The following is a 24,152-nucleotide window of genomic DNA, read 5'->3' as shown; positions in this document are numbered from 1 at the left end:
AAAAGTGAACATTTCATGTATTTCACAGAACTCTATATTTAATAAAACCTCAAAATGATGCAATGAGTTTTATTTTATGAGATCTTCTCTTATAAATAAACTAAATGATAAACCGGTGCACACAGATGTTTATTTTTCTGAACTGATGAGTTTGACAGTCTTTGTAAATGAGTGGCTGTCATGTAATCTGACATTTTATTGAGCTTTACTTCTTGTGTGTTGCCTGTAGAGCTAAAACAATTGAATAATGAAATGGGTCCCTTGTTGAAGCTTTCCCCTTGTTGTTTTCTCATGGAAAAAGAAAATTAAATCTGTAAGCAGCAGGCTTGTCAACATTGCGGATAATTATTTGAAGCTCTAACACCAGATGTTCATGTCTGATTCTTGCTAACTAAAATATAGGAACACTTTTAGGTCATGATATATAAAGCTAAAATGACAAATTACACAATCTATTTTTAGACATTTTATGTCTATATTTTTTTTTTTTTTTACGTAGACCGCTTAACATTTATGTTTCTTAAAATGTTTATCTCCTGTTATAGAATATTTTCACCATTTTTGTGACACTTAAATGCCTTAAAATGAAAAGAACTGATGAAATTGGCTGTCATCTCTTTTGTCTCCATAATCACAAAATCCTTTTCTTCTGCCTAACTCTTGATATATTTTCCCCCAGGTGCAAAATTCCCCATCAAGTGGACAGCCCCTGAAGCTGCATTATATGGTCGCTTTACTATCAAATCTGATGTTTGGTCATTTGGTATACTACTGACTGAACTGGTGACCAAGGGCAGAGTACCATATCCAGGTGAGAGCAGATATAAAAACATGAAAAATGTATTTCTTTTTTAAAGTTCTGCTTTCATTTGCTAATATTGCAACCAAAGAAAATGAAAGAACATCCTATAAGCACAGCCAAATAAATGGTTTAGTTGTCTTGGGATTATTATAACTTACCTTTCTTAATACTCTGTCAGTGCATTTGAATCAGGATAGAAATGGATGTGAGTGTTTGTGTCCAGAGGAAAGTACCCTGAGGTTTGTGATGTCAGAGCAGAGCATGTGTGTCTGCCCCCTGCTGTGGGACAGCAGGACTGCAGTGTGTGTCTTTAACTGTTCTCTGGCACTAATGACAGGCTGCCATATGGCTGACTTAACCACTGTCTCTATGTACTGGCCCATCTGGCTCTGGTGGTTCTTGGTTTCAGTGCAAATCATTTAACCTCATTAATTCATCTCAAAGTGCATATTCTGTGGGCCGAACCCCCACATGCATCTGCCTGACATTGATGTGTGCCTCAGCGGATCGTTACTGATAAATTCCTCATTTTTACATCAGCACGAAAGCCTCCGGGGGCAGTTTTATCAAGCGTCTGCATGGGAACAAATCTTTTTTTTTTTTCTTTTCTCTCTGTTTAGCCGTGAGTATATATAGAGAGCTGATATATGTCAGACATTTAATTAGAGCTCAGGCTTTCAGATGCGAGGCAGAAATCCCACCTCAGCATCCGACATACTGCCATGCCACCACATCCCGGTCTCAGCAGCTGTTTCTGGGTCCTGCCTCTTTCTCAGAGTGTGAGATAATCTGATCCCCACTCTCCCACAGAGCGACCATGCCGCTGACTCTGTGTCATAACCTCTTTTAGCTGCAGTTGAGCTTCCCATGGAGCTGTGTCTTCGCTGTGTCACAGGGTTCAGGATCACTGTCTTCCTGTCTTGGGAAGGAATCCACAACTCTGTGGCTCTAGTATGGAAGGATGAAGCAGTATTGACTGGTTTTCTGTTTGAAAATGATGCCAGTAGCGACAAACCAGAGTTTATTAGCCAGTCTGCTCTTTTTTGAACACTGAAGCATCTTTTTATTTCTTTTTTTTTTAACACTTCTAACAGTGTTATTGTCCTGTATGTGTCACAGCTGTAACAGAACAGACTGCAAGTCCTGCAAAAAATAATGACACTACATCCAGCTGTGTACTGAGTTTTTGTAAGACCGTTTCTTTTTTCTACACAGTGGTTTGCATGGGCATTTACTCCCACTGTCAGCCAGCGGTGTCAAAGTTTCCCACAGTTTCAGGTTGAATGTGGGGTTAGCTCCAAATCAAAACACTAGTTTTCTTAGATTTGAAACTTCTGTCGTCCTTTGGCATCTTGTCTTACAAATGCACTCCAACCTTTAATGGACAGCAGGGACAGAGATGCAAAATTCAACGATATTTCAAGTAAATTTCTGTTCCTATTTCTCTTTCATGTCCTTTAGCCAACTTATTATTATTTTCTATTGATTGAAACAGAAGCTAGTCTTGACCAGGGATCTGAAGCAGTTCATATGTCACATCTTCCTTGGTTGGAACCATTCTGCCAGCTCATTTTATTTTACTCACCACAGGAATATATTGGACACATTACGGAAATGATTATAAAGACATGAATAAATGAAACATCTCTTGTTTCCACTTTTGAGATTCACTCAATTTGGACTACAGCCCAAAAGCATCGTCTCCTATTAAGCTGTCCCAAAGTTCCCCTTTTGGTACCATAAATACACGGCAGCACCACCTGCTGAATGCTGTGTGATGCCTCTGGGACAGTACTTTCAGATGTATTGGGACCTTTGTAGGTCTGTCCGATCATCTTGAGTACAGCTTGGTGTATTTGCTATTTATTTACTCATTTATTTATTTATTTAAGATTCTTTGTAGTGTGCTGGGGGACTGTGTCCCGCTGTTGGAGGACTGTTGGTTTGTGATCTTTGTCTTTCTGCATGAAGTATTTCTCTTTAAAAAGAAATGACCAAATGAAAACCAGAAAAACAAGTAGCAACAAGTTTATATTGTTATGTACAGAGCTGTGTATCACCAGCAACTTCCTGAAGATTACTGCAGCCTGATTTGATGAAATTCTGTTTGATATTAATTCATTTACCGATATTTAGGTCTCAACATCATTTTTATTGAGCATCAAAGACAAGTAGCTTTTTTCTTTTTTTAAAAATAAAAACATTAAACCTGTCTACATACCCATTAAAATCAGAAATCTGGGATTAGTTAGATAATTGACATAAAACAATGTGACTTCTGAAATAAGATATACAAAGGATTATAATCTACATTTACTAATCTGACTGTGTAAGTGCATTGTGACATCATTTCCTGTCATTTTCAAAACATTATGTTTGTTAAACATAGTGGAGCCCACGGTATCAGCATTAGCTGCTGATATGACATGTAATAAACTGATAAATAGCAGTTTAGAGAAGCTGAGTTTGGACATACAGATGTTTTTCCACAGCTGTGAACATAATCTACCACAACCCATTTATCCACTTTATTTCCATATGAAGTTTCTGGTATTTTCCAGCCTTACATTTAGAATTATTGTCATCAGGTGTATTGAAACAGTTAGTGCTGGTGTCATTTTAAAAATCCCAGTTTGGCAGCATCTCAACAAGAGAACCTGATTCTGGACTGAAGTGACAAAGGCGACCTTGGAAACGGGGTACATATGTTTGATATCGCCAAGTATCAGTAAGCCACGCAAAAATTGGACCACTGTTGTCGTTAATAGAGAAAATAAAATGAACAAGTTTTATGAATCATTTAATTACATTTTAATCAGGTAAGGTCCACTATTATTTTTTAAAACCCAGCTCTAGTTCTGAAGTTAGGTTAGATGGAGGTACATTTACAGCAGATAAAGTGCTTGGTTTAATACCCAGTTTGACTTTGTGTATTAAAGTCATGACTGAATAACTTGGCTGAATTTACCGACACAGATACAGACACATATTTATGTTACATTCCTGTGTTTTTCTGTTTCTGAAGGTATGGTAAACCGTGAGGTTCTTGAGCAGGTCGAACGGGGCTACCGCATGCCGTGCCCACACGGCTGCCCCGAGTCCCTCCACGAGATGATGAGGCAGTGCTGGAAGAAGGAGCCAGATGAAAGACCCACCTTCGAATACATCCAGTCCTTCCTGGAAGACTACTTCACAGCCACGGAGCCACAATACCAGCCTGGAGACAATCTCTAGTCTGTAGGTGTTTGATGAACTCGGGCACATCACGGTACAGCAGTGGAGAACAAAACAGAGACACTGGCATACCTGGAAATGTTCGTCACGTGGATACGGGGGCGCCAAGTGTCCATATATGCCGATGGGTGCTGGTGTGTTAAACTCTGGGAAACTCTGCCAATCAGAATAATCCATGTGGGCTGGCCACAACACTGTGATTTAAAGAGGTTAAAGATCTGAATAAATGACTTCATAGAGATGCAGATGTTTTTCTTAACTTTTTTTAAATGCACCCCCCTTCCTTCTGTCCTTCCTCCTATTTCCCAACTTTTATTTTAATTTACAAAAGTCTTTTAATATTGAAAGGTAAGGCAAGGAGTTTTTTTTTTTTTTTTTTAAGTGACCAACAACTGTGGTTAAATTGTTGAGTATGTGCTGTGACTGTAAAGCTCTGACGGAGAAGCGTGTGGTGACGTATGTGGAAAAGGTCTGCTGTACGGTTGGAAGAATGTACTGGTAGATCAGAGCGGATGTACATACAGTATGTATAAAAAGAAATGTATTTTAAGCAGGTGCGATCAGATCGAAAATGAGAATGAGATGTTTTGTATGATTGCTTTTACGGAGAAATTGTGCTTATTTTTCTTTGTCCTTTTTATTTCTTCTTTCAATACAAGGACTTTAGATCATAAAGAGGTATTTTGATAATTTACAACAGATTTCTTAATTATCATTTTTTATAAATGTTTAGACATGGACGTTACAGCTGTGAAATTTTTAAGAAAGGTTGAGTTTGTTAATAATAAAAGTTTCATCTTTGGTTTCTGGCAAAACTATTTCAGATCTACAAACTTTAATATAATAGCGAATGAGTTCTCTCGTGATCCACGGTACAAGAGTTTATTAAATCTGTATGAAGCCGGAGTATCATTCGTATCATTGTCAATGAAATCCAAAATATACACTTCAAATAAACACTAAATACATTTCAAAGTGTATCTGAAGCTTTCCTTGTGTTTTCCTTGGAATTCCCAGTGATGGAGAGGATTGATCACTTTCTGAATGTGTTAACTGGCAGAAAAGACAAAACAAATGTGCACACACACTGCTTCAGACAGCTTTAGTGATTTTCTAAACTAAAACACTGAAGTACAGTAAATTCTGACAGGTACGTCTTCTACGTACACTAAGTGTAATTCTTAACAAGGTGTGATAAATAAGGAGACAAAGATGTGAATTATTTCTGTTTTCTTATTCCTGAGTATCATTCACAGAATATGTGATTGTTTTTGAGAGAAATTAGATGTGAACTAGAGGGGATGAAGTTAACCAGGATTGTAACTAATAGGATTTTGTACAGAATAAAAAATGAAAGTTTCCAGTTTTTTGTTTTGTATTTGGGTTTTTTTTCTAATGACAAGAGACCGTGATCCGTTGGACGACTCAGACATGGGTTTAATGTTTATTGAGGCCAACAAGTTGCCCAGGTTTTTATTTATTTACAGTTTGACAACAAGCGTGAACACTTTTTTTTTTTTTTTTTTTTTAACATTCAGCAATGATCATTACAACTGGAGTGTATTTGTATTTTAACACAATTCTTACAAACACAATCTACTGTTTAGAAATAAAGTGCTGGGCATCAAGAAGACACTTCTGTTTCACTCATCATCGATCCTGCAAAGAAAGCAAAATAAGCCTGATTTTTAAAAAAAAAATTAGGGTTTTGCTATAAGTTCCTCATCTAACAACAGCATAGCTATTTATTTTTTCTTCAGTGAAAGACTGCAGACAACACCTGGGAAATGTGGATCCCATCAGTAAAACTCACCTGACCATCTCCATGTACTTGTCGAGAGCTTCCTGGGTCACATACTGGATAAAGCCGGGGTCCTGCAGCTCCAGCTCCCCAGGAACAGAGAAGATTAGTGGGGGAGAGTTCAAGACATTTACCTCCACCTTGGTTTCAGTCACAGACATGTTCTGGTCATCGTGGCTCTCTGGCGCCACCTGGAGAACAGAAAAATTAAATTTCTCTCAGTTTCTTATTTAATGTTAGAATTTCCAAAGTTCTGTTTTTACCACTTTGCCTTTGTTTATCTTTTTTTCCAGTTCAGATAATGAGCATATAATTCATGAACAGACGTGATTTACTCCCCTTCACCTGTCCCCCCAACTCACCATGGTGATGTGGAAGATGTTTTGAGGGGCGCTGTTGTTGCTCACAGCCTTCGCCACCCAGCTGAATTCGGCTGCCATGTTGCTGAGCCAGTTGACTGTTTCATCAGTGTGACGTTGAACGATGGACAAGATCTCATCATACTGCTCTTTGGACACATCCAGCAGCTGAGAAACTTCGTCTAGCTCAATGTGCAGCTCCCGAACACTGGGACACTCTGGGAACAGAAACAGAGAAAAGATGAGGTGAAGACGTGTGTGTGTGTGTGTGAGTGTGGGTGTGTGTGTGTGTGTGTGGCGGTGCTTCACCTGTGAGCAGAGATCCCTGGCAGGCCTCACACTTGTTCTGAAGCTGCCAGCACTCTGATGTCTGTTTGCGAAGGTCTCTGCACAGTTTCCTGTTCTGCAGGAAACGAGGGAGACTTTCCTTCTCTACATGAAAGGGGAAAAAAGTTTCACACACACACACACATTATTAAATGTGTATTTAAGAAGGTCAAACAAATTAAATCTGTTTTGTTTGAAGATGCTTTTAATATTATAATTGCACTAATCCAGCATTTGTTTGTCTTCTGCCACTGAGAGTAAATGATCTGCACCAACAAGCCGCTGTGACATGCATTACCTTTCTTCCTTTCCTCCTCCACTGCCTCATGAAGGTCATCAAACACCTGCGTCACCACAGCTCCAAATTCCTCCACCACACTCTTGCCAAAGTCAAAGAAGGATTCCAGCACCTCCTCCAAGCCCACGCCCTGCAGGAAACCTGAGTCCCGGCCAGGGTAAAAGGGATCAGCGGTGGTTTCTTCTGGCTGGACGTCTGTGTTGTTCAGGAACGCTCTCTGAAGGACCTTGTCGAGCCTGCTGCTCATGCCGGAGACCAAGGTGACGGTGCGGTTCACCAGCGTGCCCACTTTTCTCACCATGCGGTTGAAGGACTCCTCAAGTTGGACAACATCTGTGTCAGAGTCATTGGTGCCTTGATTCACGAGGATGTCCCTGGCTTCTATGGGGCGTTCATGGGATCCAAAGCGCCGGGAGATTCTTTGGAAAAAGTTTTCCACCTACAACATAGAAACACAAAGAAATTGCCTTGCAGATATTGGTCATAACTATTTCCAGCCTGATTTCCTCACAATTATTATGAAGGTCAAGAATAGTTTACTAAACATCTTCACTGGGTAACGGGCCCAAAGAGAAAGAGGGTTACTGGTCATATCCTTGAGATTATTAGCACGATGTGACAGAAAGAGACACAAAATGACTGAAATGAGTTGATAAGCTAACAGAGACCGAATGGCAATAAAACCTGACAAATAAAAACACTCAGAGAAAACAAGATTTACATGAGCTCATCAAATATGTTTAAAAAGGCAAAGAGTCGTGACATAAAAATGAAAATGATTATTTGATACCAAAAGAATGAAAACAGCTAAATAAAGATGCAAATATATGAATAAGAGGCACATTACAGTCACAGTGAAACTTAAAGGTAGAGTATGTAAGAGTTTCAATATTTTCAAAATAAATTAACTAATAAAATAACTAGAAAGTTTTTTGAACATGTAGGTTCCAGTCTGTCCATATTTCATGCGTTATTAAATTACAAGTTTAATTAATGACAAATGACAAAAAGCACTTTTTTTTTTTACTGGTAGGCAAACACTTAAGAAGGATATTTGTCATTAATTAAACTTGTAATTTAATAACACATCAAATATGGACAGACTGGAACCTAAATGTTTTTGTTTTTTTAAAAAAAAAACTATCTAATTATGATTGTAGTTATTTTTTTAGTTAACTTATTTTGAAAATATTGAAAATCTTACAGACTCCACCTTTAAAGTGTGACCCAAAATAAAACAAGATATGTTAAACAAGGTGATAGAAAACATAAAGTAATCAATAAAAAACAAAAATACAAAGTGACACCACCATATTGGTTAGATACAAAGTTAGCTGCACAAAAAATCTTACTACACCTGAGTGACTAGTGTGTCGCCCCTTTTATATGCCTGCACCTAGGAGCCAGTTCACTCATGTTCCTATCTTTCTGTAATGTTCAATATTTGACTGACTTTTGACGAATGTTCCTTCCTGGTTAAATACAGCAGAATTTTATGTCTTCCCCCCTCTAATAACATCTCATTAAAACAGCCTATGTTACAGATTAAATCATTTTCATTTTGTTCAGACAGACAACTGGTGATGGTGAACAGGAGAAAAGGGGATTTAAAAAAAAAGAAAAGAAAAGGTTTTTGCACACTCTGCTGTTTTATATGCAGAAGATGTTCTTATCATGACCTGTGCCACACATCATAATTACAAATGCATGTAGGAGATTTCATGCGAGTTTTTTACACCTTAGTGTGGAAAGTAGCAAAGCCCCTGCGGCAGGTGGAGGTGTAGAAGGATTTGCACGCATCCTCCAGACAGGGTCTGCACTCCTCCCACTCAGACTGCAGGGAGTCTTTGCATTGCTCCTCTGCCTCCTCCAGCTTCTCCGTCACCTCCTTTGCCAGCTGGGCTGCACCCTGGTGGAAGAAATAGGAACTCACTGTATTTTTAAAACATCCATTCTTCTTCTTATTATTATTATTATTATTACATTATTATCACAGTCTTACTCTCTTTTTGTCACTGCTGTGTCTCAGGGATTTCATGAGGTGCTCATGCTTCTGCTCATTCCTCCACATCACCTCCCTCATCTGCTTCACTGCATACAAGGCCCTTCTCACTTGTTCATCCACAAGTTTCTCCCCTTCCACAGACAGCTCTGTGAGATGCAGGAAAAGAGGAATGTATTTTAAATTCCAGTCAAATAGAGTAAGAAGCAAAGCAAAGAAATATTAGAAATCTTTCAATACTTCAAAGTTTCTTTAAAAAAAAAAAAAAAAAACAAACTACTAATGTATAATAAAATTGGAAGATATTATGCCATGGAAACTCACGTTTTAAAGTGTCCTCAGAGATGACTTTCGTTTGGTCTGTGGGAACAGAACTGATGACACTCAGTGTTGCCACCAGTAGCATCAAACTGAGCAGGAGCTTCATCCTGGGGCCCAGTTGGGGAGTTTGATGGATGAAAGTGACTCTGCAAGGACATGACAGATTTAGTCCATGTGTTATAAGTGACGGCTGGGAACTCACACTGACAGATAAAGACGTACCAAATCAGTTCTGTAGGCATGTGTGCGTGCAGAGAACACAAAGAAGTTCAAGTTAGGAAACACGTGTTGCCAAGTCTGATCCACAAAGCTAATGGGATTTGAGTGTGATTTAACATCAGAAGGGCCATGCCTGGTAAGAGGAAAGATTGCCACCTGGTGGTGCTACATGTCTACACAGACCTCCTGTTGCCCACCCCCCTTGGAAATGAGATAACAGGTAACTGAGTCCCTGCTGTAAACAATCATCAGTGCATCATAGTATGTTGACAAAAGATGGATCCTGAGGCAATCCAGATTAGTTTAGACAGCCAGAGTTGCATAACTCAAGGACTCCTCTCATTCTTCCTTCTTATGAGTTATTTTATTCATTTATCTGAGTTTTCTTTGTTTTGTTTTTTTTTTCCACTGTAAGCCATACTATTAAGAGGCAAAGAGCACTATATGAGTTCTGGATAAATGACATCATGGGGTTCATCTCTGCTGAGAAGCAGTGTTTAAGTCTGGGCCATCTGCTGTGCCAGGCGCCATCGGGTCATAAAGACGAACACAAAAAAGAAGAAAACTCTGAAAATACAGTTTTGTGCTTAGCTAAACTCATCTGCCTCCCTTTACAGGACCCCTGGTTCAGTTCAACCATGTAAGAAGTTATACAAGGCGGCATCCAGCAGGGATTTGCAGTTCATGGGGGTGTACCCATGAACTCATTTCATTATGGGTTTAAGTCTCTTATTAAGGCTGTTTTATAATATCCTGTTGGTTACATATCTATTCGTTGCCTTTAAGGTGAATCAAGCACTGAAATATAATGTTGAAAGACAAACAAATAAGGAAAAAATGCATTATTAAATGTTGTAAATTAGTCTTAAAAGGGATAAAGTGATAAATCTGATGCACAAGTCAGCAGACAATCCATTAGAAAACATCACTTTAAAGAATTAAGTCAAATCTGAGATGTTAACGCACATACAGAATATAAATTACAAATAAAATGTATAATAAAAGAATATGACTAATAAGGAGTAAAAGAAAGATCAGACAGAAACAACAGAACTCACCAGCACGACACTCTCCTCTGACAGACGTAAACAAAGTGCTCTGTGTGCACCGAAGTTGCGGGGTTATCTTGACCTGGTCAGGTCTATTTGTACTTGTCCCGCTTGAGCTTTATCCTATTATTGTCTTTGCCTGATGTTGATGCCCATTAATCCAGTGTTTGGCACGTTGGTGGAGAGCTTTGCTTTGTGTAAGAGCCTGTGGGCACATACTTATCAAGAGTACTGTTTGCCAAAATAATCTATAATGTATTCTAAAATGTTAATTTTTTCTCAGATAGAACTAACCCAGATCCAAAATATTGTTTTTGAGGTCAGACACAAAAGAAGAAAGACAAACATGTATGTATATCTTCAATAGATTTATAGAATCTCAGAGCTTTTGTCATTTTTTTTCTTTTTTTATAACTAAATACCAACACCTGGCAAAACTGATACCTATATGGTGAATTTGGAGTGTGGAAATGCTAAAGAAAATGTGAAATTAGCAGAGATAAGTAGAGGTGTGCTGTCATCATAGTTAGCTATCAGTGGTTATATCACCAGGGTTCAGTCTTAACATTCCTCATGGGCCTAAATCAGTTTTACTACAATGAGCTGTACTTTATAGTTTCTGGTGATTAATGATTGGCCCTGTCAAAGTGCTGCCATTGCAGTCTACATGAATGCTTTCTTAAATAGCGTTATGAAAGAATGATATTGTCAGCAAGGTTATTTTGCTGGATTCAAGCCAGAATGATCTTAATGGTAAAAGTTCTGCTGTGAAGCTACATCCTTTTATCATTTTTGCCCACAGCAAATATGCAGCCAATCAGCATTAATGCAGACAGCTGTATACACCATGTATGAATTGAAAACTAATGTTGAATATATCCTATTTCTTTATTAATAACCATTTGTTAGTTGGCATTAACAGAATCTGGATTATTTTTATAATTATTAAAGGGGAGTGCTGTAAAGTTCCTTCATTCCTGTTGAGGTGTAAGGGACTCGAGTAGAGAAGGTTCCTCTGTCCTCATCTCTAAACTGCCCCCTTTGCACTCTACGACCCAGAAAATAAGGGTCTTTACTGGATGATAATCAAAACCAGGCTGCACTTCAGCCTCTCTGACACCTTAATCCCCACCTGATTCCTATAACACTGTGGAGAGAAAACATTTCTTCCATGTTCTCCCATGGCCAGCTCGAACAGAAACCAGTTGACTATAAAACGCCTTGCTTTCTGTTGAGCAATGCTCGAGGCTGAATTCGCACAATTATTCACACAGCTGAATATAAATCAACACTTATGGAGGGTGAAACTCAGACAATGATCCCAGATTTTTGATTTCTGTTTTTTGTCATACTGACGTTTTTCTGCAGGAGCTTCCAAGTTTCCAGGAGATCAATAAGCTCCCTCAAAGCGTTGCAGCAGATTCATATAAGTGGCTCAGGATGTGGTCCTGATCAAAGTGGTGAATCTGAGCCCGGAGAGGTTAAACAGGTGCAACAGATAAACAGAGAACAAAAGTAAGATGGAAAACGGCTAAACACGGCTCTAGTGTGTTAATTCTTGTTTAAAGTATGTGAGGTGGTTTTAGATTATAGCTCAGTCAACAGGGAACATCTGGCAGGACGCAGTCTCCATGGCAACTTGATACTAGAATAGTGACTGTGGCTCTGACATGAAAAAAAAGGGTTTTTGACTATAGCAGTCCCTGTTAGACTAGTAAATCAGCTTTTTTTTTTTTTTTTTTTTTTTGCCACTTGTGTTAGTTTGTTGGCAGCATGTAGAGGCACACAGGTGTAGAGAGAGCAGTTACATTTTTGACCACTTTTACCTGTTTGTTATTTGTGCCCTTAGTTTTAACCAGAAATGAGAAATTGCATCATCATAGATCATAAATCATTAAATCTCCTAAATAAATGGAAACTTCAGCCATATATTTAATGTTTTAGCTTAGTTTATCCAACAAAATAGTGAAATGTCATGTACCGATTTTCATGTCAGGTTTATATGTGTTTGTCACCTTTAAACCTGGTAAGAAGCAAATAAAAAATAGTAAAGAATTGAAAGAAGGTGTCCTTGCTTTTGCACATAGTGCAAAATATGTTCGACATGTTAATCAGTTTGAAATCTTAAACAGGTTTCATTCATCTTTTGAGGATTGATCTAATCATTTCTGATTCTATTCAGTTCATTTGATCTGTTTTGATCTCTGTCACATCTATTATGGTGCTCACATGAGTTAAATAAAAATGGTAAAATGTCTAAAACACAGCAACAGAACAGAAATCTCTTAAAGACCAAGACCACTGTGGGTCACTCTGGCTGCAGATGTTCTACTGTCATAACCTGGGTTAATTCTCCTTATCCAAGTGTCAATGGGAGGTATCAGAATTATTCTAATATAAAGAAAATAAATGGAAAGGCAAAACACCGTGACACATCAAGGGTGATATCATTATGACTGAAGTCACATCCATATGGTTTATACACAGTGGTAAATGTCCAAATATAATGTCACAGGGGACATACGCTAAATTTCTTTTGCAAATGAAGATGTAGGTTCTCCATTTTTAACCGAAACAGATACTAAACAGGCTTTCCAACAGTGTTAGCTTTATTGCCAAGAAGTATTGTCATAAAGAGATGACAGAGATTTCCTTCTAGTTTGTGCTACGTTTACAAATATTTTAGCTTTAAACATTTTTTCTATGGTTTCATAGTAAATCTGACATCTAAAATACAACTACAGCTTGACTTATCCAGCGGTGCTACACAGCATTCACACACTTTAAAACAAGTTTTGTCATATAAGCTTGCCAGATCTTTAAAGCATTTTTTTTTATATGGCTCCGGATAAACAAAGCTCCCGTAGAAGAAAGAAGAAAGAAGGAGAAAGACTAGTTGCAATTCAGTTTAGTCCCTTATTCTCTGTTCCATCTCCTTATTTGGTTTTATATCCATAAATTTGCTCTTTTTGACCATTATTTATATCCTCCAGGATCTGTTGAAGGTTTTTAAGAAAAAGAAAAATGAAAAAATAGTAATAAAATCTGCCTGATAAATATTTGGCAAATGCTTCAGTCGTACGATGTAGCTCCAAGATGACCAAAACAAACAAACAACAATAACAAAAATAAAGCTTTCGGTGAGTTTGTCACGTTTTGGAAAGGAATGTTAATATGTTAGTCTTTTAAAAATGTATTTATTGATTTAATTACGCCCCTATTTGAATCTAAGCTGAATCATCTTTGTCAGATTGAAATTAAATCTATTATTATTATTATTATTATTATTATTATTTAGAAATTGTGCACTAATAAAGAACGTGGAAGAAGTAACAGGAACCAGCGCGCGCTCAGAACCGCACCAGCAGGGAGAAGACGGTGCGCACAGATGTGAGGGGCACGTGGTTCCTTCCAGCAGCTCTAGGGGTGCACAACTTCCTTTCACGTGTGGAATCCTTTTCTCTTTGAGCTCCTCCTGTTGCTGCTGTGGGTACCACTGCAGACCGAGCTGGACAACGATACACTTTCATCCCAGCATCTCTCCAAACAGACGAAGAAGAAAATTTAGTTAATAACAACTTTTCGCCTCCAGCTTTCAGTAAAGTTTAATTTTTTTTTTTTTAAATGATTTTATTTGCTTTGTTTATTAAGCTGCTGCACAAAAGGTACCTGCGCTCTGAAGAAGGGGGTCCCCGGCTTAAAGGTTTACGGATGGAACTCTGATTTCGTTCACCAGCGCCACCAGTCCCTCTACAACCTGAACATACTGGGATTCCTGCAGATTCCAGCTGCCTTAGAGCTTGGCTTTCTGGCAAATACCAGTGCGATGCTGTGGATGTGACTTCAAACAACAGCTCACATCTGAAGATTCCAGTAAAGCACAATGAAAGGTAGGCTCAACTGAACTCATTATCATCACAAAAACAAACAAACAAACAAACAAAAAGGTATTTGGCGCACAAACGCCACGTGTCATTGATGACAAACTGGAAGTTTTTTTCTGCTCATATAAAATCAATCTGGCTCTTTCTTTGTCACTTTTCTGCTCTCTTCTCTTGGTCTGGGACATGAGGAATGTGTGGGCTACAACTCTCACATCTGGTTTCAATTACGGCGCTCCGTTTGGGATTGTTTTGCATCTGCCTACCGATGCACATCAGACAGCAACCTACATTCTCAGAAAAGCAAAAGCATTTTTCCAAACGGAAAGGCGCGTCATTTATTTATGTTTTTCCTCGTCATTTGGATTCTTTTTAAATGCAAATGTTGGGTATTTGTGTCAGTATAAAAGTTTGGCTCGAAACACTGGAGGAACTACTGAGTCAAGACTCAACTGTTGTGTATAAAAAGCTTGTGGTTGAACTTTACGCACGCACTTGCGCTCTCTCTCACCCGAAATGCGACGAGCTGCTACTTTTCAACACATTGGAAGAAAACACAACAAAGGGAAAGTTTATGAATCGTGGTCAGTGGTTGACAGCTCATGGATTTGAACAAAAGTTTACACCAAGCTTGTTGCATCTGAGACTCATGAGGTTCCCTGATGTTTGGGACTTTTCTAAATTCAGACCGTGCGCGTCATTTTAAAGCTCGAACAAATGGCACACGCCACAGGTCAGCAGGAATAAACAACTGACATGCGCCACCTTGTGGTCGTTTTCAGAGATTCTGGACTGTGAGCATAATTATGAGCAACTCTGCTCATACAGCTAAATCCTGGATGTTGTTGGCAGGCTGGCCACCTCCTGGAGCTGATGTTATTGCAATAAGAGGGAATGGGAATCCAAGTGGAAAGCACACATTATTTCTGTCCAAAAAATGCACGTCTTCACTGATAATATTTCAGTTTGTTTATGTTGGGTAGCACTGTGGGAACAATCATCTCCAGGACTGCAAAATACTTGTTTTTTAATGGCAGTAATGTGAAATAAATTATCCAGCTAGTTTTCCTTCCAGACTTTATATTTATTACAGAACATGAAAGTTTTTTCTTTTCTTTCTTTTTTTTTGCTCTTTTCTAACTTTTGGCAAAACAATGTGATAGTATTTCCCAAAAATTTAGTTCAGTCCTTTAATTTGCTACAGCCAAAGGCTTTGTGAAGTAAAACATAAAATTCAAAACCTGTATCATATATCAACATAAATGCTTAAAATCCAACTGTTTGCTGTATGTATATATATATATATATATATACATATATATATATATATATATATATATATATATATATATATATATATACAACTATATATACAACTGTTTGCTGTATGTATATATATATATATATATACATATATATATATATATATATATATATATATATATATATATATATATATATATATATATATATATATATATATATATATATATATAAAAGTTTATCATAGCAGTGTTTTTTTTTTAAATGTGTTTTATCCTCAGTTTTGAATTCTCCAACTGCAAGTGGATCTTAAACCCAACAAATCTATTAAATGGTAGATGTCATTAATTGCTCTGCAGCCTTAAATGTAAAAGTACCTCATTTTGTGCTGTGGACAACTCGATAGGGATGCAGTCGTGCTGTAGATAATTGTTAAATACTCAATTTATGTATGCATGCATTGACTTTTTAATATAAACCAGACATTTACACCTTTATTTATTTTTTTAAATCAGAACAAAAGGAGAAATCATTAAACACTCACTGAGAGTAAAATTGAATCTGATTCTTCAAGTTCTGTAACCATACCCACTACAGAATCCAAATAACCTCACCCACACCCACACTTTCACTGACACCCCTAAATAACTGGAGAGCAGCAAAGTGAACTTTGCTTAACCCATCCAGTGTGATGGGATATGGTTATGGTGCTTAAAAATATAAACAGGAAGCAGTTTGTTCAGGGGGCTGGGAAACCTGAATTCCTGTGGTAAGATGGGGTTTCAGATTTTTTACGAGAGTTTGAAAAGTTCTTGTCACCTCTTAACTCACTTTGTTCTTCATTGTGTGGTTTGTTCAAAAGTCACCATTATTAGCTTCAAGGCCGTCACCTGGACCACATTTTTCTGCTCTTCTGTTTGAAGCTGAAGATTAATTTAATATTTCCTCGGTATATGATCATTACTCCTGTCTTCTCTCATCCCTTCACTGCTTCTGAACCCAAAGAATATTTTTTTGTCCTGAGATCTTTAAGACATGTGGGGCTTCTTTATTTTCAGTAACTCGACCTCAGATGTTTGACAGCATTGAAAGGAGACAAGAAAAAGGGCCCGTCAGGCTTGCGGTAGTCGTATCCTACAGAGAGAGAGAAGTAGAGAGAATTTACTGTAAAAAGCTGAGCTAATCCAAGTAAGCTTAAAACACATGTTCAGGATTGAATACAAGGTTCATATAACTTTTTTTTTAATTCAACCATGTTATTCCCCGGTACTTTGTTAAAATATATGATGTGATTTATTTCTGTTTTATGCTTTCAGACGACTTTGCTGATGAGGAGGAGGTCCAATCCTTCGGCTATAAGAGGTTTGGTAAGTATCAGGTGACTACATCATTTCCAAATGAGACCACCTTAACTGCTTCATATTTCTAATGGCACACCAGTAATCTTGGTCCAAGTCATTTCATATCTAGAAAATAGTATTTTGCTTGGCTGTAATCCAACTACAACAGTCCTTGAGGTTAAGCTGAGGCTGCACCTCATTTCCCAGAAAACCTTATTTTTGGCTTCTGCCTTTGTCCTTATTTCTTTTGCCTATAACAACAGTAGGGATGATAGAAATGCAAAGCGCAGCATCCTGGGTGTTCCTGACCATTTGATGACTTTGCAACCTTATCAGAGTATCAGCATGCTTTTCGTTTTTCTTTAATAGAAAGTTGTGGTTTCCAGTGGGTCTGCTCATTTCCTTTGTCCTTGAGTGTTGTGGGACTTCACAGCTGTGATTTCTAGACAGATTGATTATCTGACCCATTTATGAGTTTATAGAAATCATACCCACTGACCAGATGTTGGAAAACTGTGTCACATTCTGAGTTGATATTAGAGTCACGTAGCTGTACTGATTCAAACCGTGCCCCTTTCCACAAAGCAGAAATTATTTAATTGCTTTTCAATGTGCTTTAGGACAATCAGCTGTTGACATAGAATAATCATGTGTTTTTAAGTGCATATTATCTAAATACTTTGATCGGCATACACTGTTAAAGGCATGATCACATTGGTTCTAATGGTTTACCTTCAACCACAATTAACAAATTGTGACAGAAGATAATGACAACCAGTTAGTCTGTGAGGAAATGCAGCCTTTTTATTATTCCAGGTGTCTTCCTGGAGGCAACCTTAGCTGAGCTTCTGGGCGACGCAGGTACATGTGTAGGGATGTTTGTAGTTGTAAAAGGAGCATCACCGGGGCTTTAGAAGTTGACTGAAAAAGAAGTGGGTAAACTCCATATACCCGCATATACCCTATCATGTCAACCAGTAACATATGTTGATGTTTTTCCTCCAAAAAAGACGTTGAAAATTGTTTAACACTGGGGTAAGTAATGTTAGGGAGCTAGCAAGATTTCAAATTGGCACACTGTCTTGGCTCCTCCCCGCTTGACGCTTTTTTCTTACCTCCGCCAAGGAGGTTATGTTTTTACCGGTGTTTATCTGTTTGTGTTCAAGATAACTTAAAAAGTTATAGATAGATTTTGAATAAATTTTCAGGAGTTGTTGGAAATGTGAAAAGGAAGAACAGATTTAATTTTGGTGGTGATCCGGATCATCGTTTGGATCCAGGAGCTTTTTAAAGGTTTTGGCAGAGCTTTGATCTAGCTTGCAGCTTTTTCACCCAATGATTTTCTCTTTCTTGCCTGTTTAGCGGGAGGAGGCCAATAAACTGAGCCGGGTTGGGAAATCCTTCCTGCATTTTCTCAGCCAAGTTTCTTCTTCACTACTTTGTATTTACATCCTAACACGCTATTTTTATGCAGGGTGCGGCTATCAGGTATGCACTGCAGGAGAGGGAGGAGGGGAGCCGGGAGAGGAAGCTTACAAAATATAAGAAAAGAACAACTTCAGTTTGGCCCAAACATTTGGATTGGTTGAGTTTTTACAGATTGACAGTAAACTGAGGCGTCTAACTATATTCCTTATTGTTCATGATTACAAAATGTACAGACTATCAGGACGAGGAACCATTTCACTCAGATTAAGAAAATGTCTGAGCAAGATTACTTACCCCAGCTTTAAGCCTTTCTACCAATGCCATCCCTCCAGTGAAAACGTCAACCAAAGTTTAGAGCATAGCATCAATTCACTAATTCTCTGTGAACATACGTGACCATTGGCATAGTGCATAACATAAGATAAAAAGGCAGATCGCGAGGCTGCCTTTTTACGTAGGCTATATGATTTTGTATGGGAGAATGGAGTGCGCATGGGCGAATAAGCATTGTTGTGATGATATGAGAGGAAAAAGCAGTTCAGGACTGTGCCTTTTGCCTCAACTGAAGAGCGCATGGGTGGGTTGTGCAGCTTCTCTGCCTGGCCAGGAGGAGGTGCTGTTGAGTAATTTTTTTATTGCGCTATAAAAAGCTCTAAATGCCATCAGTTTCAAATGGATAGGTTCGACAGGCTATCAGAAATGATCATCTGAAAGATTATATTGAAGACAATAATTATAAAAGAAATTGAAAATATATAAACTAATGATTAAAATAGAATGATTACGTTTATTTCTTTTGAATGGTATATTAGTTTTTCCCGTCATTAACATTAGATTTTGTTACACGCTGGACCTTTTAATAGTACAAGGCAGGATCCTGTTTTGACCCCTGAAGTGCTCCAATTCTTATTTTAATAGATTCAACAAAGTGCTGGAAATATGCCTCAGAGGTTTCTGGCCCACCATTTTTATAACACTTTATATCGTCATGATCAGATCATACTACTTTATATAATACATTAAAAGACTTACAGCAGCTGCAGGAAGTATTAAAAAGTACGCTAAAAATATAAGAAACAAAATAATATAAATATAAAGAAATGAAATAAAGTAATTAAAATGCATGAAGGAAAAGTTAGTGTGATGAATTCACATCTATTTTGAAAAGAGGCTGACGTAGGGCTGCTGTAAGATGTCTTTAAGATGCAGTCATAAAGGGATGGACCTGATCTGCAGGGTGGTGGTGTTTAACAGATTCTCAGTATGTAGTTGGAAGCTAAAAAACATTTAACATGTTTAAATGTCACCATTTGTCTGAACTGGTGGTATATGGTGGGACGAATTCTCTGCCTTTTGTTTTTTCAGATCATTTTTGATCCAGCTTTCTGCTTGTTCCAACAGAAGTTCAGACTCATCAGACCAGTTGTCTTCCATTCTCCAGTGTAGTTGAGCTGTAGCATATCTGCTTCAAAGTTTGACATTTTGATGCCCTTGCACTACTTGGAGTGCAAGAGTCTGGACAGTTACACCATAAATAAGTCATTCCCACCCAGAATTTTTTTCATTTTTAACCATTCTGTGAATTAACCATAGTTCAAACGGCTTAGCGATTTCTGAAATACACTAAGCCGTTTTGGCACTGTCAGGTATGCTACATTCTGACCCATTTAAATCATCTCTATTTCTTACTCCGGTGCTTGTTTAAACTTTAAATGCTACGATTTGTGCAAATGACATAAAGCTGTACATTTCTCTCACATCAACGAGACGGTGACGTATGCAGCTCCTATCCTGCTGCAAATATCATATGGCACCACTTGAGGTCATCTGGTTTAAGAGGTGTTTTAGTGCACTTGTGTGTGTCATCCAGACACTCTGCAGCCATTTGCAAGGAGGTGTGATTGTGGGCATAACAGTCAAATTTGTGCCCACTTCTTACTGGTTTGACACGACTCCAGTTCTGTTTACAAGAAAGCAGTTTGAATTTATTTGCTTTCTGCACCAATCTCTTTCCTTCTTATATATGTGCTTGTGTCACTGATAAAAAAAATTTATACAGCACATTATTTATATCTGTGCTACTGCTGGCAACTACACAGCTGCAAAATCAGAGTTACACAGACAAAAATACAAAAAAAATGTCATATTTTAAGCCTCATATAACTTGCTTTCTTGACACTTTGACACTACTTAAAACATTTGCAGATACTACTTATCTGCAAATGACGCGATATAAGTATTATATGATCAGTAGAATACTCTAGACTCCAGAAATATGTAAATATTTCTACTAATTAAAGAAAGTAAAATGTTATTCTCATTTGAAGAGTATGTGGTTTTGCTGCTTCTCATCTCCTACTATCCAAAGGTAGTTTCTAAGATGTCAATCTAACTTTTTAACTTTTTCACCGTCCTGCTCATACTGTTAGTCTTAAGTGAAGCAAGGAATGAGGTCTATGATTCGTTTTGACATCTGCTGTCGACAAGAGGTCTGTTATTCCACTGAGAATCCAAACTTGAGAAGTTGCTGATCTGCTTCCTGTGTCCATGCTGGAAGTTTATAAAGTGTAAAGCTATATAATGAGAGGGAAATAGTATGTAAGGGGCCTTTGGGTCTGCACTCTGCTGTGTCAGCAAACTTTCAAGGCAAAAAAAAGTTCTACTACGGCATTCCTCATTGGAGCTTGTTTTGGTGCCCCGTGGTTGTTTATGCTTTTAGTCATTTTCCTTTATTTTTGTCTGATTCAGGAGAGAGACATTTGTCAACAGTTTTATTTTGAGCTGAGGAGCTGCATTCCTTGCCTGACTTATTTTTGGGAGCAAAACAGCGAGTGGTTTTAATTTACGGGGACTTTATTACCAGAAAAGAATGTTTTCAGAATGCCTGCCTGTTATTACAGCCCCCTCCAGGGCACGCATGCAGTTTATGCTCTGTTATCCTAATGAAAGATTACGTGCTCATGTTTTCAATAAAGAGCAGAGGGAGTCAGGGGAGGAGAAAGGGAGAAGACATTGAAGGTTTGCAGAGAAGTGCAAAAAAGTTCACGACAAAGGGAGACAGTGACATATAAAGAAGTTCAGAACAATGCAGCAGTGACTTGTTTTCTATCTTTTTAAACACTTGCAAAGTATATAGGATTGGTTTGTGACTGGTCACTGGCTAGAGGGCCAGTCCTGGACCTGCCAATGAAAGGCAGGTAGGAATAAAGCCCAGACTGGGCAGAAATTGCTTTATCCTGCCGGGGGCCACTGCTAAGCATACAGCAACAATTTCTTTTTGGAGCCATGCATAGGTTGGCTGCAGGTCACCTGTGTCCAAAAGTCTCTGGATTCAGTCCCCACTTAATTCAGATAAATATGTTTTACTTGCAGACATAAAAATGATGCAAAGTGTGCTGCAGCACGTTAAATCCCGAGTAATTTTGAAAAATGATGGAAGTTACTGGAAGTGGAAAATGATCCTGTTTGAAGCTAAAAAGCCATGAATGCTTTGTTTGTTTGCTTTTTGTGTTTTACTTTAGTTTTCCGTGTTTTATCACATCCTTAATCGCACTCCATCTCAGAATCCCTACACATTTTTAAACATGTTGAAAAAGGCTTTCAGTCTTTTTGTTGTGTCTGCTGCCAATGCTGGCGCGTAGATTTATACTGGCACAAGGCCAAGGACCTTTCCACACCTCATAGACAATCTTGGTTTTATGTAGTTAAGTAGGTAATTACTAACTTCAGGTTCAAAAGGACATTAATTTTACCTACTATTAGTGCTGTTAGCCCAACTATTAGTTAGTGTCATAGATACATAAAGTATGAATTTCCTGTTATCGAACAGTAATTCTCTTGTAATGGCGTAGAACAGTGTTTTGTGCTATTATAACAATAAACATGGGTAATTGTCTCAGTTGAATATAATTATCAATCAATCAAATTAAGTGATATTGGTGAGTTGGAACTGTGTCATCTAAACCAGGAGAATAAGGGTTGTTTGTATATCATTAAAAGACTTTGTGATAAATGGTGTAAAGTTATCTGTGTCTACATTGAGAATGTGACATCACATGTTAGTTTGTGGTTGTAAACAAAGGTAATGAGAGAACATTCCATACAAGATGGTGCTCTTATCCCAGCATGCAACACAGCATGATGTTCCTTCCCATTATCTATTAGTCAAGCACTAATCACTGTACATGTCAAGCCTAACAGTTGATGTGTACGTGGTGGTCATTCAAAAAAGCTCCCATGGGAACAAAGTCCAGTATTTGAGATCAGACAGATGCATCCTTAGTGTTTTGTTACAGACCAGCAGATAATTTTGGATTGGCTAGATGATGTAAGGGGAGTTGAAATGATAAGCAAAGTGATAGCTTTGATTTATATGTATGAAATATGACCAATCAGGACTGGAGGTCTGTCGTCCTGTCTGATCTCTGTCTGAACTCCCACTCTTGCTCCATTTCTTTTTAAGAATGCCGAGTCAAATGGGTCCCACCTGGCTTCCATGTTGATAATACAGCAGTCTGTTGCAATTCAGACGTTGCAGAGATGAATGGTGGAGAGAGAGAGACAGTAAAGAGAGAGGATCTCAGACATAAAATATGTCTCTGAAGTTGCAGAGTTGCTTCTGTTTGTGAGAGAGTTTATAAATAGATCTCGTTGGTTTCCCTAAAATCAGTTTAACCACCTCATCAAACTTCTTCACACCACTTTGTGTTGCCTCCCATGGGATACGTTGGCCAGTTTTAAAGACATGCCTGTAACCAACTGTCATCTGATAGGGTGTCATCTCACACATAATGGGTGTTTTTCAAACTCTATGTTCACGCCGGGTTCTGGCTCAGTCACAAGATCAACACTCACAACTTTATAAGTGTCTCACTTCATTTTCTGTCAGCATTCTGACACAGGCTGGGTAAAGAAGTTCAGCATATGCCTGAGCATCAGTGTTAAACTTAATGGAAGCCTTTTGGGCCCACGGAGGGCCAACATCAACCTCGCTGCTTCCTCTCTGAAAAACGGCAGAAAGCTCAGATGAAAAATGTGTACTTTCCTTTGTTTTGCTTTGAGTCATAGTTCTGCTTACTATCCGGCTCCCAGACCTGGCTGTGCTTATATTGGCCCGCAACCAGCACACTGTGCTGTGTTATTCTTGTTTATGCTCTAATGCTCATATTTTCAAGATACCAAAAAATATCTGCCCTAGTAGAGTTGCTCCATTTGCTCAGTCCTCAAGTGTTTCCGAAGATCCAGTCAGACATGTGTTTGTGTATTAACATCTGTACAACTGATGCAAAGGAAAATATCAGAGCCACTGAGTCTGCCAGGGCAAACCTACGGCTGCTTTAAGGTTTGCAGGATTGACTGCAGTGTTCAGCTCAAAACAACGCTTCCCTGTTATTTCACCCACAGGTTCATAAGATCAAATCATGTAGAGTTGGATTTGTTTTGAAATGAAAGATAGATCGAATTTCACTTTTGGAACCCAGATTGTTAAAAAAAAACAAAAAACAAAAAACAACACCTTGAAACATGCACAGTTTTCATGGTCTTATTGTTCAGGGGGACTTAAAAGCTCTACTCTACATTTCAGAACTTTACTGTAGTTTGTTTCAACTCCTGTCCCTTTAAGGCTGCCTTGATTGAGCTTTTTTCATTGCCCTCATTTTGCTAAATGATGAGTACAGTTATCATTAGTGTCCATTTTTGTGCAACACAAAGTGGTGTGAGTAACTCCTCTACTAGCTGCGATGTGGACCACGGTAAAAAGTGGCAGTGAGATACCATCTTCCTTGTGGTCTGCATCTTTCCCCACAAGTCAAGTCAGATTTGGCTGG

General features: G+C 38.2%; 3 protein-coding genes across 4 annotated transcripts in view; 2 read left to right on the top strand and 1 right to left on the bottom strand.

Annotated features, from left to right (window-relative positions):
* The window catches only part of yes1 (YES proto-oncogene 1, Src family tyrosine kinase), a 31,561-nt gene extending 26,317 nt beyond the window's left edge, over positions 1 to 5,244 (top strand). The window contains exons 11-12 of the mRNA XM_079244044.1: positions 680 to 811; positions 3,828 to 5,244. Of these exons, the coding sequence (XP_079100170.1) occupies positions 680 to 811; positions 3,828 to 4,036 (341 nt within the window). The 3' untranslated portion in view covers positions 4,037 to 5,244. The remainder of the gene's footprint in view (positions 1 to 679; positions 812 to 3,827) is intronic.
* Positions 5,245 to 5,845: 601 nt separating this feature from the next.
* Positions 5,846 to 9,250, bottom strand: clul1 (clusterin-like 1 (retinal); the record flags this gene model as incomplete). Its single annotated transcript, XM_079243561.1, has 7 exons — positions 5,846 to 6,028; positions 6,200 to 6,414; positions 6,506 to 6,628; positions 6,822 to 7,260; positions 8,560 to 8,730; positions 8,824 to 8,972; positions 9,148 to 9,250. 7 exons carry the CDS (start codon positions 9,248 to 9,250, stop codon positions 5,846 to 5,848), a joined length of 1,383 nt encoding a protein of 460 aa, XP_079099687.1.
* Positions 9,251 to 14,169: 4,919 nt separating this feature from the next.
* Positions 14,170 to 24,152, top strand: part of colec12 (collectin sub-family member 12) — a gene marked incomplete at its 5' end in the record, with an annotated part of 30,629 nt that continues 20,646 nt past the window's right edge. The window contains 2 exons of one of the 2 annotated variants that reach the window (XM_079244164.1): positions 14,170 to 14,302; positions 16,873 to 16,923. In XM_079244164.1, coding sequence (XP_079100290.1) covers positions 14,296 to 14,302; positions 16,873 to 16,923 — 58 coding nt within the window. Of the gene's footprint in view, positions 14,303 to 16,862; positions 16,924 to 24,152 lie in introns of those variants that run through there. The other variant, XM_079244163.1, reaches the window with a different exon arrangement.

Source organism: Telmatherina bonti, assembly GCF_933228915.1.
Source record: "Telmatherina bonti genome assembly, chromosome: 7".
Classification (NCBI taxonomy): domain Eukaryota; kingdom Metazoa; phylum Chordata; class Actinopteri; order Atheriniformes; family Telmatherinidae; genus Telmatherina; species Telmatherina bonti.
The sequence above is the reverse complement of the archived record's forward strand: the minus strand, read 5'-3'. Positions and strand labels throughout refer to the sequence as shown.